This window comes from Pteropus alecto, unplaced genomic scaffold, assembly GCF_000325575.1.
Source record: "Pteropus alecto unplaced genomic scaffold, ASM32557v1 scaffold206, whole genome shotgun sequence".
In the NCBI taxonomy this organism is placed as follows: Eukaryota; Metazoa; Chordata; class Mammalia; order Chiroptera; family Pteropodidae; genus Pteropus; species Pteropus alecto.
In genome coordinates, this window is record NW_006438906.1 from 2,076,905 (window position 1) to 2,094,535 (window position 17,631).

The 17,631-nt window shown below is 39.3% G+C and overlaps 2 protein-coding genes across 4 annotated transcripts; one reads left to right on the top strand and one right to left on the bottom strand.

Moving 5' to 3' along the window:
• Window positions 1-427: 427 nt before the first annotated feature.
• SMIM27 (small integral membrane protein 27) lies at window positions 428-1,165 on the bottom strand. Its single transcript, XM_025049714.1, has 2 exons — window positions 972-1,165; window positions 428-632 (listed from the first exon to the last, which is right to left on the bottom strand). Exons 1-2 carry the CDS (start codon window positions 1,014-1,016, stop codon window positions 510-512), a joined length of 168 nt encoding a protein of 55 aa, XP_024905482.1. The 5' UTR covers window positions 1,017-1,165; the 3' UTR covers window positions 428-509.
• Window positions 688-11,467, top strand: TOPORS (TOP1 binding arginine/serine rich protein). 3 transcript variants are annotated; one of them, XM_006916116.3, is made up of 3 exons: window positions 688-1,017; window positions 2,529-2,723; window positions 7,694-11,467. In XM_006916116.3, exons 1-3 carry the CDS (start codon window positions 1,015-1,017, stop codon window positions 10,622-10,624), a joined length of 3,129 nt encoding a protein of 1,042 aa, XP_006916178.2. In that variant the 5' UTR covers window positions 688-1,014; the 3' UTR covers window positions 10,625-11,467. The 3 variants fall into 3 exon arrangements, with proteins under 3 accessions (XP_006916178.2, XP_024905480.1, XP_024905481.1); XM_025049712.1 differs by lacking the exon at window positions 688-1,017 and adding an exon at window positions 1,213-1,298 and having other exon boundaries at window positions 7,694-11,465; XM_025049713.1 differs by lacking the exons at window positions 688-1,017; window positions 2,529-2,723 and adding an exon at window positions 2,943-3,370.
• Window positions 11,468-17,631: the final 6,164 nt, after the last annotated feature.

Consider the following 17,631-nt stretch of genomic DNA (forward strand, 5'->3'; position numbering starts at 1 on the left):
CTGTACAATTTGAGACTCTTGATTAATAATAAGTAAAAACTGGACACGCTAACAAAATATAAGAGCCATCACCTACTTTTTCTGGCTGTTCTTGACTTGAAAAACAGGATGTAGAAAAATAGTCACAAGACAGATTTTTTCTTACATGATACTTAATCTAGTCTGATGTGTACATATGCAACAGAATGAAATGTTACAATAAACATAAGAATAGAAATTCCACACACTTGTTTTAAAGGTGGCTTTCGGAGGCATTTAAAAAGTATTTTATAAACTATAAGTTGAAAAGCATGTCATTCCATCTATGATCTGATACTCAAAAGCTGTCTGATCTAGACTGCTTTGTTACATGAGAATGTAAAAGACAAACATAAATAGTTGAAAAATTAGCACATTAGTGGTTAATATAAAGCACGATAAGCAAAAATAAAATTGGAAACTATATGGATTTTACTTTAAATCTAGACACGTGCCAGAGAAGTATTTGCATACAATAAAATTTAGAGGAATTACAAATTTTCATTCATGCCGAAGATTTTGTCAGGGTATTCCTTCTTTAGCTGTCGTCGAGCAGCTACTGTTGATGCATAGATTACATATCCCCAGGAGAGTAATACGATCGCGAGGAGCAACTGAAAAAAAAAATGGAAAAGGGGAAGTAGAAGCAAAAAATTCACTGTATTGTGAGTGTTACTTCTCTTCGTCCCCCATAGGTTGCCATGTACGTTGCTAAGGTGGAAATTATAGTGACAAACTCCAATAAGGGATTCCGGCAGCGAGTACACCCAGCTGTCCTTACGTAAGAAGCAGAAGAGCGTATCATCCAGGAAGAGGCGGAGTCAAGGTGAAGGGAGTGAAATGCTTAATTCAGGAATGGATTTTAGAGTTTCTGGGCGCTGAAGGAATAGGGGGGCTTCGCCTACGGGCCTAGGGAGTCGACACCGTGGAGCCTCACCAGAGCCGGGACCTACCACCGAGTAAATCCAGTCCAAGGTGCGGCGACTCACTGGCTTCATGGTAAGAACGCGACAACGGTCCGCGGGAACGCGCAGAACCTGCAGGCCCTAGAGTAACCTCCGGGGCGGCGGCTGCCGGGCGGCGGCGGTGGCGGCAGCGGCCATCTTTCAGCCTGGCACAGCCGCCCGCCCACTCGCCTCCGGTAGCGCTTCCCACCCGCAGGGTCGGCCTCTTCCGCCCGGAGCTGGGGGCGGGCTCACGTGATCGCAGGCCTAGCCCGCCTTTCAGGGACGGAATGAGATAACTGAGAAAATGTTTAAAAATGGTTTGTTGGCCACTAGGTAAGTGTACCTCGTCAGTTGGTCTGTTCGTTGCAGAGCAGTGGTAATGCAGGATAATGTACCGTAAAGTACATTTAAAAGCGTATAAGAAAAACTAATCCATGTTTTAAATACTACACCGGTGTCTAATACTGGAAGAATTCACGTTCTGTCTCGCATCTGTTCCCACATTATATTGATAGGCGTTCATATATTCATCTTTGACGTAAATAAAAATGCCACCCACTTTTATATAACTGACGAATCGTGGGAATCTGTTAATTGAGCCCTTCTTCAAGAAACAGATCGCAGCGGCTCGTTGATGTAAATGATAACTTCTGAGAAGTAACTTGGCACCGATTACCTGGCATAATGTACCTGCCAATCAACAAGTGTTTGCTGAGCGTTTATTATGTGCTTAGAACGGTAGCACGTTATCAAATATTAAGTCAAAGGTTGGTGGTTGGCACTTGGCGGGTTCTACCAAATTCAGTTCTAGAATGTTTGGGACGCTCCCATCTGAGGCCAGAGGGTAGAATGGAGCAATGGGCCCCTTTAGACTCAGACGTTCTTTCTCTGTACATCTCAGATGTCGTCTAAAATAGGGTTTTAATCCTGATTTCGGGGAGTGGCACAAGGGGGAGTGGAGAGAAAGCGTTATCTGTTTGGGCAGATTTCAAGGCTCTGTTCTCTTGGAGTTAATCACTGTTCATCCCCAGCCTGGAGTAGATCTCTCTCTCCGAACACTATGTAGGATTCTGTTTGAGCTCTCGCTTTGGGTTCCATTTGATCCTGGTGTTATTTCCTAGCTGTGCAACAGAAGGTAAAGTCACTTCACCTCTGTGTAACTCAGTTCTTTTATACACTGGAGATAGTTTTAGTTAACTTCTCGCAGAGTTTGGTGAGGTTTAAATGAGACTAAACTAGTTATCGTGTTTTCCGGGTAAGTTAGGAGCGAACATTAAGTTAGTGTCCCTGTTACCCCGGAGATTGGTAGTAACGAGGATGACGGTGATAAAGATTTCTGCCTCTGTGTCTTGTTACTCCCATTCCAGGAACAGAGGGAGCGGTGGGTGAAGGGCCAGGGCTCTGGCCGGGCGCGTAAGCCCCGCCCTCATTGCCGGCGCCTTTCTACTGCGCATGCGTTACGCAGGCGGGTGTTGTGTTTTGACGCGCCGGGGGCCGCGGGGTGGGCTTTGCTCCTACCGCCGCCCCCAAGCTGCCATTGGTGATGAGCGCTTTACGTCACAGGGGTCGCAGCAGCCGCCAGGGGCTCCGCTGTCTCGCGAGGAGGGTGAAGCGCCTCCGCCTGCTCCCGCTCCTGAGGGCCGGCGGAGAAGTCGCCGGGTACGCCTTCGCGGATCCTGCCGTCACCGACCTAGCTTTCTGGGCCGCCGGGAGCTTGCGACGAGCGCCCCAGCTCGGCCTGCGCCAGCATCTTCCGAGGTGAGTGAGATCGGGAACAATGGGGTGCGGGGGTCGGAAGGGCTGGGCCAGCTGGAGCTCCCGTCTGGAGCGAGGCCCAGGGACGAGGGAGCTGAGAGGCCAGGCCGTCCAAGCCTTGGCGAGGCAGGGGACCGGGCGGGCGGCACCTGCGGCACACCTGTGGATTTGTTCCGGTGGGTGGGGGGAGGGCTGCGTTTCCAAGAAGCGCTCCCGAGAGGCGCGAGCATAGCCGTGTACTGGAAAGAGCTTGGTCTCAGGGGGAAAAACCCAATACAAAACAAAACGTTCGAGTCTGAATCGTGACATCTCCACTGTCAGGTGTGACCTTGAATGGGTCCTCAGACCTCTCTGATCCTGTCTGTAAAATGGGAATAACAATATTTTAGTTCGTTGTGATTATGTAATGCACGTGGTGCTTGTCTTATACCCTGGCTGGTGGCAGTTCTCAAGCAATGGAAGCGACTGTCACCGTGACTGTGGAGTTGTCTGCACAGTGTTACACATTGTCGACTTACTCCACATCAAGTGACTTATTCATCCATCGAGTCAGTGCAGCTTTCCTCGTGGGCTGCAGATTCCTAGACTGGAAGGGGGCAGTACTGACATGAGGCAAATAGTGATTTAAGAGGAAAAATGAATCGGATTTGGTAGGTAATTTTCAAGGTTAAAATAAATTAAGGGAAGGGGCTATCCCTTAAGTTAATAGTGGTGAGGGTTGGGGGTTTTGTCTTTATTAGTCAATAACATGCAAAGCTATGCAGTCAGCTAAAACAATCTTGCTAGTCTAGAATGAGTGCCTTTAGAGGGGAATGGTTCCCAAACACTTTTTTTTAAAATTTTTATTGCTGGAATTGAAATTAAACTTTATAGGATCTGGTCAATAGATCCTATAACTTTCATAGGATCTTTTGGAATTGGTTAAATGCAGTTAAGAGAAGTAGTGATTTCTTTAAGGTCACAAGAGGCAGAACCCAGATTTTTTTTAACACTTTTCTAGTTTATTTGTGAACCCTTTTTAGTTACTCTGCCTAGATATATTAAATACAATAATTAATTAAGTATGAAGATTAGTTGTTATAGATTGTTATCTTTCTGGGCCTTTATAATCAATCAGTTATGCGTGATGAAAACAGATTTTCACATAACATAGGGAAACAGTATTCCACTCTTACTGCTCAGCAAGCACTATCCTCAGTGTTTATGTGGAATATATTTTTTCACATGACCGCCTTTTCAGGTGGGTACTATTACTTAGCCCATTTTGAAATTGAGAAAATTTAAGGTTTTGAGAAATTAAATAACTTCCTCTAGATCACACAGCTGTTTTGTGGCCTTGGCTCTGCATTAGAATTATCACTCCTCCAGATATAATCAGCTGGTAATTTAATTTTCTATTCAGTCATTTAAGAAATGCCATAGAATATGACTTTTATAAGAAGTCTGGCTTTATAAAATATTTAATTCTTTAGAATATTTCTACTTTGTTTATATCACTGTGTGGTTTTTACGTCTAGTCAGTCTATGGTCTTATTTAGACGTCAGCCTCTTGATTCTTTATCCTCACTCCAATTTGTTTTTCCATAGATATGTTTGCCTATTGATTATCTGAAATACCCCGGAAATATGGCACGAAGGGTTCTTATCCTTGTTAAAGCCACCAGATTTGAAGATTTGGGGAAGGGAAGGTTTGGCTTAATCAGTTTGTCCTAAAGATGATAAACTTTAGAATTTTGGAGGCAGTTAAGGAAATAGGATCAGAAGAACTGACTAATTTTCTCCCCTATGGGGAAATGAATTTGAAGTCCTAATTCCTAGAGTGCTAGGGTAGAGAAACCTTTAGCACAAACTTCTAGAATCTGAAGCACTGAATTTACCATCAGGTCCACCTTTGCTACCTAAACCCAGAACCCTGTCTACAAACCTACAAATCTTAATCTGTCTCTTGCCAGATTCGTTTATGCCATAATTTGTATTTTTTACACAGCTTTGTTAAGATATAATTTATATTCTATATAGTTCACCTGTTATATATAATCCAGTGGTTTTAGTGTAATTACAGAGTGGAACTATGATCAAATTGAACATTTTCGTCATTCTAGAAAGAAACCTTGTAATCCTTCCCACTCCCCCCAGCAACCATTAATCTGCTTCCTGTCTAGATTTGCTTATTCTGGACATTTCATAGAAATGGTATCATACAATATGTGGTCCTCTGTGATGGATTTTTTTTTCATTTAGCATAATGAAAAGGTTCATCCATGTTTTAGCATGTATCAGTACTTCCTTTTTATTGCCAAATATTCCGTTGTATGGATATACCCCATTTTATTTATCCTCCCCAGCTAATAGGCACTTGGGTTACTTTCACTTTTGACCTTTTAGGACAAATGCTGCTCTGAATATTCACTTATGAGTTTTTGTGTGGAGATATGTTTTTATTTCTCTTAAATAGATAGGTGTCGGATTGCTGGGTCATATGATAATTCTGCTTCATTTGTATCTTAGCAAATATTTTAATTTTAGTACTGTAGAGTGATGATTTTGAAGGAGCAAATCCCTGATTTGATGATTTACATTTGTTGCCATATTTGATATTTTGGATGAATACCATTCTTTGTAGCTAAAGATATTCCTGTGTAGAAATACAAAACAGAACTCTAATATGTTCTTTTTACTTATTATGGTTGACATTACTGGACATTCTTTAGACTTGTGCTATCAAAGTGATTAACAGGCTTATAAAACTAGAGGAGGGAATACTAAGATACCATTTTTTAAAAATCATACTTAGTTGAGATTTTTTTAAATTAGAACTTCAAGTTTACTACATTTCTTTAATAAATTCATTCTGGGTTGTAATTTTTATGTGAACTGGAAATGGTTAGTGAACACTAAAATTCTTTATTCCAAAGACATAAATTAGGATAAAATGTATTAGCTTGAAATTTACCAGTCTTTTTAAAGTCTAATTATCTCTTTATTATATATAGAAGGGGCAGACTAAACTCCAGAGTTAGTGTGGTCTTCAGTCCAGATCTTCTGATAACCTCTCCAATTCTCTTTCCATTTTTCACACCTTCTGCTAACACATGCATACTGTCTCTTATCCTACAGTTTTTTGTTTTTAGGATTTTTTTTTTTCCTCCGAGTAGGAGAATGAAAAATAATAGAACTAGGGGAAACCATCGAGAAATTTATGCAATATTAAGGTTGCAGAATTTAAATATATTGACAGAAAAGCAATTGGTATTATGTATTTGTAATTCTGTTCTCTTTAAGGACAGTGGTGATTTTTACATTTCTGCTCTAGAGAATATAAGACTATAAATATTTGAGCGCCTTAAAAAAAACTTGCTCAACATTAATTGATTCCCTATTAAGTTATGGCTCTGATAAAGTTAAGATGCCTTAGATGAGCAAGTTTAATTTGAAATCTGTGATGAAATAACTTATATTTTACAATTTCAGATTTTTGTCGTGGGTTTGTTTTCGTTAGAGCTTGGAATGGCCAATGGATTTAGAAAATTACAGTTATATTATTTGACTAACTTGATAGAGATTGACGAATGATAGCACTTCTGTGATAGAGGAGGTAGAGAAAGATGGATAATAGGCCCAGAAAAACATAAAGGAAGAAACTATATAATGATTAGTGTAGAATGCAGCTAAGGGAGGATTTTATACAATAACAAGGCTAAAATGTAACACAAACTAAATTTTAGCTCTGGCAAATTCATTTTTTAAGTTATGGGCCAATATAAACTGATAAATTCAAAGAAAACTAATCTCTAAGATTCTTGTGATCCTTGTGGGAAAAGATAATAAGGGAAGGGGACCGAAAGCATGATTCAAGATACTTTGGGCTGACTTTGAATTAAATAAAAAGGCTAAGAAAGACTTTTTAAGGGTGCTGAAAGAAATCAGTGATGAACTGAATATAATAGTGTAGTAATAGTAGTATCATAGTACTGACAACAGCAACTAACATTTAATGAGCATTTGCTGAGCCAGGCACTTCCCTTGAGTGCTTTTACATTTGGTATTTCATTTAATTTTCACTAAAAATTCTTTTTGTGTATGAAGGGATCTTTTACTAAAAGCCATAGAGTTGGTTTAAACAAGTGAACTTTCTGGTATGCAGATTATCTCACTAACATTTTAAAAAAATTATAATTGACCTACAATATATTAGTTTCAGGTGTACAACATAGTGATTCGACATTTATGTACCTACCATGTGACCACCATGATAAGTCTAGTAACCACCTGTCAACAAAGTTATTGCTAACAATATTTTTAAAGGTCTGTATATAATACTTACCATAAATAAAACAAATCAATAGTCTATATTGTCTTGAGGCATATATGTGAAAGATTTAAAACTGTAGATAGAAATAACACCACCTAAGAACAGATGTTTTTGTTTTTTGTTTTCTAGAGAGGAAGGAGAAGACAAGGGATGTTTTTAAAAATCTGGAATAACCTTGAAAAAAATGTTAGTTGCTAAATCTGAGTGGTAGATACATGAGTACTTCAGTATATTTTCTTGGTATATTTTTTTTTAGTTTTTTGTATATACCAAGTATTTCTCAATTAGTTTTAAAAGAGTAATAGAATGTTATTTAATATTTGAGAACTTACTATGTACCAGGCACCTTTTCTAAGGGTACCTTGTTCATAAGCCCTGTGAGGTAGTGATCAATTTCATCTACAGATGAAATTGAAGCATAGAGATAGTAACTGGTACACAGCCACACTGCTAGTAAGGAACCAGAATCCAAACCCAGGAAATCTGACTTGAGAGCTTGTATTTATTAAGTATATTACTATGCTACACTGCCCCTTTATATTACAAAGATATTGAACTATTCAACTTTTTTCACCAAAGTGTGTTTCAGTCATTTGAGTTTTTTTTCAGATTTAGTCATTTCTTTTATCAGGTTACTGATGTAATTTTTTCCCTTTTACAGATAATGGCATCAGCCGCTAAGGAATTTAAAATGGACAACTTTTCACCTAAAGCTGGCACTAGCAAATTGCAACAGACTGTACCAGCTGACGCATCTCCTGATTCTAAGTGTCCCATATGCTTGGATAGATTTGATAATGTGTCTTACTTAGACCGCTGTTTACATAAGTTCTGTTTTCGCTGTGTACAGGAGTGGTCTAAAAACAAAGCTGAATGTCCACTATGTAAACAGCCCTTTGATTCTATTTTCCATTCTGTGAGGGCAGAAGATGACTTCAAGGAGTATGTCCTAAGGCCTTCATATAATGGTTCTTTTGCCACTGCTGATGTTCGGCGATTCCGGTATCGTACAACTATGACCAGAGACCGAAGTGCTTCTGTTTATTCACCCAGTAGTACCATGAATAGAAGAACAACAACTCCACCAGATAGTGGAGTACTCTTTGAAGGGTTAGGCATTTCAACAAGACCTAGAGATGGTGAAATTCCTCAGTTTATGAGACAGATTCCAAGGAGGCCAACTACTGCCGATGAAAGATCTTTGCGGAAAATTCAAGAACAAGATATTATTAATTTTAGGCGAACTCTCTATCGTGCTGGTGCTCGTGTTAGAAATATTGAAGATGGCGGTCGCTACAGGGATATCTCAGCTGAATTTTTCCGTAGAAATCCAGCTTGTCTTCATAGATTAGTCCCTTGGTTAAAACGTGAACTTACAGTTCTTTTTGGAACTCATGGATCTTTAGTAAATATAGTACAGCACATCATCATGAGTAATGTTACTCGCTATGACTTGGAAAGTCAGGCATTTGTGTCTGATTTAAGGCCATTTCTACTTAATAGAACTGAGCATTTTATACATGAGTTTATCAGTTTTGCTCGATCTCCTTTTAACATGGCAGCCTTTGACCAGCATGCTAATTATGATTGCCCTGCTCCTTCCTATGAAGAAGGTAGCCATTCTGATTCTTCAGTCATAACAATATCTCCAGATGAAGCTGAGACCCAAGAGCTAGATATTAATGTAGCCACTGTTAGTCAGGCACCATGGGATGATGAAACTCCAGGGCCATCTTACTCAAGCTCAGAGCAAGTACATGCTGCCATGTCTTCCCTTCTAAATACTTCTGACAGTTCAGATGAAGAACTTGTAACAGGAAGAGCCACGTCTCAGATACAAGGAGTACAAACCAATGAGGACCTAAATAATGACAGTGATTCTTCTTCAGATAATTGTATCATTGTTGGGTTTGTTAAACCACTAGCTGAGAGGACCCCAGAACTTGTTGAACTATCCTCCGATTCTGAGGAATTAGGCTCTTATGAGAAAATGGAAACAGTGAAGACACAAGAACAAGAGCAGTCCTATAGTTCTGGTGATAGCGATGTGAGTAGATGCTCATCTCCCCGCTCCATCCTTGGAAAGGAAGAACAAATCAATAAAGGTCATTGTGATTCTGGTACAAGAATCAAATCAAAGAAGGAAGAGAAACGATCTACTTCATTGTCCTCTCCCAGAGACCTGAGCTCATCTATCAGAGGAGACAGAGTATATTCCCCATATAACCACAGACACAGAAGGAGAGGAAGATCAAGAAGTTCAGATTCACGTTCTCAGAGTAGAAGTGGGCATGATCAGAAGAACCGTAGAAAGCATCATGGGAAAAAGAGAATGAAAAGAAAACGATCCAGAAGCAGAGAGAGTAGCAGACCCAGAGGTAGGAGAGAGAAAAAAAGATCAAGAACTAGAGATAGTAGTTGGTCAAGAAGAAGCCAAACCCTGTCTTTAAGTAGTGAAAGCACAAGCAGATCAAGATCTCATAGCAATGATCATGGTAAAAGAAGATCACGGAGCAGAACTAGAGATCGTTATTATTTAAGAAATAATTACGGAAGCAGATATAAGTGGGAGTATACTTACTATAGTAGAAACAAGGATAGGGATGGCTACGAATCATCTTACAGGAGGAGAACTCTGTCTAGAGCTCATTATTCCAGACAATCTTCAAGTCCAGAATTTAGAATTCAATCTTTTTCTGAAAGAACAAATGCCAGGAAAAAAAACAGCCACAGTGAAAGGAAATATTACTACTATGAAAGGCACAGATCAAGGAGCCTATCTAGTAATAGATCAAAGACTGCATCTACAGGCCCTGACCGAGTGAGAAATGAAAAGCCTGGAGGGAAACGAAAGTACAAAACACGGCATTTAGAGGGTTCTAATGAAGTGGCTCAGCCATCTCATGAATTTGCTTCTAAAATGAAGGAAGGTCATTACCAAAAATCTTCAAAATTGGATGGAAACTACAAAAATGAAAGTGACAGCTTTTCAGATAGCCGATCATCAGACAAAGAGACAAAACACAAGAGGAGAAAAAGAAGGACCCGGAGCCTGAGTGTAGAGATTGTTTATGAAGGGAAAGTTACTGATACAACTAGACATCATAAAAAGAAAAAGAAGAAACATAAGAAGAAGCATAAGAAACACCATGGAGATAATGGTTCACGTTCCCCAGTTGTAATTACCATTGACAGTGATAGTGATAAGGATTCTGAAGTAAAGGAGGATGCAGAATGTGACAATAGTGGTCCTCAAGACCCTCTACAAAGTGAGTTTTTGGCTCCTTTGGAAACATTTGAAACTGAAGATATAGTTACAATAGAAGATGAATTCGGTGTCCTGGACAAAGAATGTGATATTACCACACTAAATAACAACTTACTTAATGCCAACAAAACTGTAGATAATATTCCATTCCAGGCAGCTTCAATTGAACAGACTCTGGATGTAAGAGAAGAGAGCATCTTTGCCTCGGATTTGGAGACCCAGCCCAGTAATGTCTCTATTCATATTGAGCCATCAAGGCCATTGCCATCTCCACGGACATCATTAACCTCATTGTCTCTTGGTAGAGACCATGATATGTCTTAGAACTGCCAAAGCCTCTTACTGAGAATTTTGATGGTATGAAAAGAAAAAAAAAAAAAAGGAACAGTGTCATCTACTGCAGTCTTTTTAAAGATGACTTTTGGTGAAAACACTTTTCCCCCTTAAAAATATTTTAAGTGATTTTTTTTGTGTGTGTGTGTGTGAAAAATTTGTAAAAATCGTTTGTTGGAAAAGTATGTATGTCCCACCCTCAGAGATACGCACTTTTAAGTGAAAAAATGATATTGCTAGTGGTTTATTTAAAACTTGGGATCCTTTTTAAATAAAAAATTATAAATTTTAGAAGTTATTTCATAAAGCCATATGGTATTGACATATTTTTAAAGTAGTCAATGAGTATTTTTGAATTTTTTTTTTTTTGAAAGTTATTCTGGAAATGTGTTATAAGCTAGGAGAATCCCTTTGGACAGTCTTTATTTTTCTTCTTAAAAATTTGTATGATTCAAAACCATTTCTTCAGGTTAAATTGAGGCATTTTAATCTGCAGTTTATCTTCTACCAAAAGAAAAGTTTAAATATTTCCTTTATATACTTGTTTATCTGGACTGCCAGTAAAACAAATGTATATTCAACAAAAGAAAAAATAAAACAGTAACACTTTAAAACAAGAATCCAGAAATTTTCCTATGCAGTAATGATACGTTTTTTAAGTCAAATTATTTTAGTGAAAATATGGCTATATTCTGTCATAAACTGAATTTCAGGTGAGCTGCATTTATTCTTCAATCTGATTATGAAGAGCATATTGTTTCTATTCTATCTTCAGAAAAATGCAGTTATGTAGCATTTAGTTTACTAAAAGCAAATGAAAGAACCCTTGCCACACTTCTACGTTGGTAGTTGTTTTTTACACAAAGTGGCTGTGTTTATGTTTGAACCTGTATAAAAATTGCTCTATCTATAGCCCAATGTAGGATTGCCAGTGAACAGCAGAACTTGGATTAAATCTAAATTTAGCCTCCAATTTTCCTTGCTACCATAGTCTTTCGTTGTTCAACAGAAATCAGACTGCTGGCTGGGTGGTAGGTTCCGTACTAGGTTTTTAGGGATTCAGTGATACAACAAAGCAGATAAGCTCTTTTGGGTGTGTGTGTGTAACAACAATCCTCTGGAGAAGAAAGTATAATTTACTATATACAATGGGGGTGTAATCTCAGGTGGAAGTGATAGTTGATCTGAAATCCAGAAATCAAGCATACATTAACTGAGAGTAGAGTTGCTTTTAGCAAAGGAAAAGATGTGCAAAGAGCCACAAGCAGAAGGGAAGCCTAGCAAATTCTACGAATTAAAGGATTAGCCAAAGGACAAAGTACAGGGCCAAGCTTTGTAGGCTATATTTAGAGTTTGATGGGGTTTTTTGTTTGTTTTTTTTAACCTAAGGGCAGTAGGAAACATTTTTAAATGACAAGAGTCTAAAATTGACATTGACAATTTTTAGTAAGTTCAGACATTGAGAAATTGTGAGAGGACTATTGTTGATCAAGGAATATAATTTGAAATTATGAAATGACTGCAGTTTTTCTTAATATTACAAACAATGCTGTTTTATTTCACATTCTGATGTTACAAAATGTTTTCAGTTAAACACTTAATGAAAACCCATCTTGATACATGGCACTATCACATCATCCTCTTAAGTGTTCAAGCCCAAAATTTCCAAGTCTTTGATTTGTCATTGTCCCTCATCCCCCTTATCCAGTTACCAAAAAATGAGTTATCAGTTATTTATATTCAAAAGGGGGAAAAAATCACAAAGGCAAACATAGTGACTATTAAAGGCACTTTTTCTGTACGAGTCAAAATCGCTCCATAGACAAGTGTTCTGGTTCCATTTATAGGGTGGGGCCTGTGGAGATGAGGATCTTAGTCTGAGATACACAGTTAAATACACACTACAGTTAAGCTTGTGAGGGAATAGAATCATAGCAGAGGGTTTTTTTGTTTTCTGTTTTTTTTAAATTTAGGATGGGAAGGAGAGATGAGCTTTTGGGGAAGGAGCCCATGGAACAGGAAAAGTTGAAAATAAAAGAGAGAACTATAAAGCAAAGTTCCTTTGGTAGGAGAGGGGACCTAGAACCCCAGGTAAATAAATCAGTAATGGAGAAACAGGCAAGTCGTATTTTAAAATGGCAGAAGGAGGTAATATGCACAAAGACATTGTGGACAGATGCATTAAGATGTAGTTCATGCTCTAAAGCCTCTCATCTCTGTGAATTAAAAGCAATCTGAGAAAGATGAAGCATGAGTAGGATTGGGTTTGAGCACAGGAGTGGAAAAAATGCCCCTTGAGGGACATGGAGAGAAGGTTAGCTAAGAATTGGTGATGAGTGGTGAGCCCTCCCCTGAGATAAAAGATATTTAAATTTATGGGACACCAAGATTGGTGGTTTTGTTCTGGTAGCATTAGCACTGTGGAAATAGAAGCAGAAACCAGTGTTAGACATAGTATGCATTCAGTATTTATACCGTGAATGAATAAATGGATGGCTTTACCCATGGTTGAAGTTCTACTAAATGTGAGTAGTAAAACAAAGGGGCAAGGAAATGAGGGAAATACTGGTCAGTATAGTTGAATTGATGCATTCTAGTATCTGTTGTGCAGGAAAAGAAGTGAGGCTCTGAGGTGACCATTGGAGAGAACAAGATACCCTGAGATTAGTTTTCCAATGCAGTTCAAGTAGGTATAGGGGCAGGAGTAAGAAGACTGGAAAATTATTTTAGAGAGCACCCAGTTGTAGGCATGATTGGAAATAACTAAAACTGGTGAGGGTGAAGGAGATTATTGGAATTGAGGATAATCCATAAGGCTGTATGTAAGTATCTGCACCTGTGGTCCCCAACCTTTTTGGCACCAAGGACCGGTACTCCTATAAGAATCTAATGCCTGATGATCTGAGGTGGAGCTGAGGCAGTGATACTCGTACTGGGGAGCAGCTGCAAATAGGAAGCTTCGCTCACTCGCTGCTCATCTGCCATGGCCCGGTTCCTAACAGGCCATAGACCGGTACCAGTCTGTGGCCCTGGGGGTCGGAGACCTCTGCTTTACATGGAAGACACTGTGGGTGATGGCAGGAGATAGAGGAGAAGAAAAAGTTGTGTCACAGATATTATATCTTGTCCTTTATTATGTTCTGTCACAGCAGCTAGCATATGCACAAAGAAATAAAACTTGCTAAATAATCGATTATTTCCTCATTAAGTACAGTGAAATTGGCTGTTAGAGTGTCATGAAAGCCAGTAATCTATCTTACTTTACCTGCAAGAATACTGGGGGAGGTAAACCATTGGATCTGTGCCTGAAAAAAGAGGCAAGGAAAATGCCATTGAAGTTAGGCCAAGGTCTGAAATTAAGTTTAAATTCATTCCATTAGAAGGTGCAACCATGATGTTTGTCAGAACATTAGATGATATACTTTTCTATAAACATGAAGGGGCATCTGATATTTGCTAGGAGTGTGCTGGTTTCTGCTTCTTTGCATGACCATCTGCACTTTAATGAGTAATCAGTTTTCTCCTAAGCAAAGAGGATCTTTGCTTTTCTATCTAAAATTCATGTATTCATCAAACACAGTACACATGATCTAAGACTATGCTAAATGATAGAGGTATAAGGGTGAAGGTACGGAACCAACAGGCATTTTAAAGAAGGTGGGAATGTGTCAGATTGGTTCTTAAGAAACAATTAGCACTAATGTAAAAGAAAATTTGGACTGAGGAAAGCCTCAGTAAAAAGACTTTAAGAAACTCATTGCTCAAACCGGAAATCCGAAGAGCCTGTAGAAAGAACAGTGACAATAGGGATCCAGAGGAGACTGGATTCAATAGATTCCTGAGGTAGGCTAGCTCAAGATTGGGGCACCATTTAGATGAAGATGGGCTGTGAGGGAGAGGGAGAAGTCTGGTATGACCAGACTTTTTTTCTCCTCATGTGAGATATGTTGCATGGTGATAATATTCAAGGTTGGGATACAGGAATAAGGATGGTTGGAGGAGGAAAATGAATTCAGTTTGAGACTGAGCTGCTTAGAGCTGCACTGTCCATTATAGTAGCTACTAGGCGCATGTTGATACTGAGCACTAGAAATGTGGCTAGTAAAACAGGAATTAATTAAAATTTTTTTTTAGACAGAATACAGGACTAAGAAGTATGATCTTTTGACCCTCCTCTATCAACCACCCTCCTTCTCCACACTTTAATTCATGCCCAGCTATGATTTTCTGGATTATGTTTAAATCACTCCCTTGCAATACCCTCCAACTCTCTTGCCCTTTCTCTCCTTGTTTACCTAGTTTAGGGGTCAGCAGCCTTGTCTTATAAAGAGCCAGATAGTAAATATTTTAGGATTTATGGGCCATATGCAGTCTGTCATATAGTTTTTTTTTTTTTTTTCCTACAACACTTTAAAAATGGTAAAACAATTTTTAGCTTGTGGCTAAAACAAGCCATGTGCCAGATTTATCCTGCAAGCAAGAGTTTGCTATCCGATTACCTAAGCAAAGCCTCAGTCTGGATGAACCTAACTCTTCAATTGTGCCTACACGCATGCTGCTAAGTGTTTTTGAAGGAAATCAACAACTATAGATTGATGTTACCATAAAAACAAAATCACCAGCCTCAACTTCATCAGAAACATATTAGTGGACAAGTTTCCTTAGTATTCTTGCTCAGTGGTATAGTGGCTATTTCACATACCTTTTCCTCCTCAAACTTCCCACTTCTCCTTACCACACACTTTTTATGTTGGCTGGGCAGTTCTGGTCTGCACTAAGGTCAGACAAATATAAACCCTGCCTGCTTACCAAAAACAGTACTTCTAGCACATTATTAGAGACACTGCCTGCTCAGTTGGTCTTGACCGCCTTTCTCGTGTGTATTCAGTCAACTTGGGTGAGTATTCAGTCAACTTGGGTGAGTCTGCTGACCTAGGATGGCCTCAGCTGGAATTACTGGGCTTTTTCTATGTGGTTGCTCATCTTCCAACATGTTAGCCTGGGCTTGGTTTCATGGTGGTCAAAGGGGTCTGAGAGAGAGCAGAAGTGTGCAGTCTTTTGACGCCTGGGCTCAGAATTGATACATTGTCATTTCCATATTCCGTTGCCTATAGCCAAATCATAAGGCTGAGCAGATTCAAAGGGAGGGAAAGACACTCCACTGTTGATGGGAAGAGCTGCAAAGTTCCATTGTAAAAGGTAAATACTGTGAAAAGTGAAGAATCGTCATAATTTTTGCAATCAATGTACCACAATGCCTAATTTCTCTCCACTCAGTAGATGGATCCCTCTTCCTCATGCCTTAATGCCTTCGGTTCTTAAACTTTCACATGCATCGGAATCATCTGGAGGGTTTGTTAAAATAAAGATTACTGAGCCCCACCCCCACGTTTCTGTTTCAGAAGGTCTAGAATGCCAAGAATGTGCTTTTCTAACAAGTTTCTGGGTGGATCTGATGCTGCTGTCCTGCAAACCACAGTTTGAGAACCACTGTTCTAGGCTTATCCCTTCCTACGTGCTCTGCATTTCATTTACCCTCACTTTAATAACAAATAACAAAAAATAAAAAATAATTTTTCAGTTATCCTTTTTTCTTTATCTCTTGGTTTTTAATGACTTTGCTACTCAGAGTGAGGTTTGTGGACCAGCAACACCAGTGCCACCTGGGAGCTTGTTAAGAATGCAGAGTCCCAGATTTACTGGATCAGAATCTGCACTTTAACAAGATCCGTGGGTGATCTGTATGCACATTAATGTTCGAGAGTACTGCCTGTGGATCATTTTCATCAGTAAGCAAGTGAGCATGTTCTTGATTTCCTTCTCCAAGCCTGCCCCTCTTCCAGTGTCACATGTTAATAGATGGCACCACCATTTATGCAGCTGCTCAGGTTAAATAAGTTGGAGTTCTCTTTGACTTCCCTCTTACATATCTGACATCCAATTCATCAGCAAATTGTGTGGGATTTTAGGATTACATATACTGTAACTTCACCACTTCCCCTGCTTTGAGTCTAATCCATGATGCCATCCTTTCTCACTTGGTGCTGTAGCTTCTTACCTGGTCACTCACTCTGCTTCTGCCCTGTCCCCCTGCAGTTTGTTGTCCTCTAATCATCCACAGTAATCTTTTAAAAACAAGATCATGTTATTTCTCCTCTCAAAATCCTACAGTGGTTCCCCATCATATTTAGGGTCAAAACCAAATCCTTACCTTGGTCTGTCAGGCCTTAAACGTGAACTGCCGTGGCCACTGTCTCCTCTTTCTCTTTCCCCAGCCCACTCCACTCTAGCAACCTTGCTCATCTCTTGTTCTTTTGCAGACTCAGTTCACCCCTGCCTTTGGGCCTTGGCACTTTCTATTCCTTTTGGGTAGAATGCTCTTCACCCAAATGGCTTTCACTTCATTTAGGTCTTCCCTGATCAGCTCATCTAATATAAGCAGCCCCATTATTCTTTATCCCCTTATCACGCTTTATTTCTTCGCACTCCACTTACTACTACCTAATATCTACTTTTTTTTGGTCTGTCTCCCACACTAGAATGTAATAAGCTCTAAACCTGTCTTCTCTATTTCATGTCTGCAGTTGCTCAAACCAGATACCTGGAATGTAGCCTTATTTTTTTCTCTTCCTTTCCACTGCATTTCACTCAGTCCTATCTCTAAAATATATCTCAAGCAATTCCTTTCTTATACACTCCACTGCCACTGTCCATATCTATGCCGCATCATCTCTTACTTGAGTCACCTATCAACTGATCTACTTGTTCCGCATAAGAAGCAGAGAGATCTTTTTTAAAAATTTGACCTTGCTTAAAACCCTACAGTGTGTCCCTTCCCATTGCATTCCATTCCTTGCCTTACAAGGTCCCGTTTACCTATTCAGCTACACTACATACCATTTATCCCCTTGTTCATGAAGTTCCATCTACAACTGTCTTTCACCCTTTCTTTTTGACCTGTATGTGTATTCTGTCCCCCTGCATGGAATCCCTCTTTC

Coding starts and splice junctions, on each gene's coding strand:
- TOPORS (XM_006916116.3), top strand. Junction 2,724..7,693: donor CTGCGCCAGCATCTTCCGAG/GTGAGTGAGATC, acceptor TCCCTTTTACAG/ATAATGGCATCAGCCGCTAA.
- SMIM27 (XM_025049714.1), bottom strand. CDS start 1,016: ATGAAGCCAGTGAGTCGCCGCACCTTGGACTGGATTTACTCGGTG. Junction 633..971: donor TGGACTGGATTTACTCGGTG/GTAGGTCCCGGC, acceptor TTTTTTTTTCAG/TTGCTCCTCGCGATCGTATT.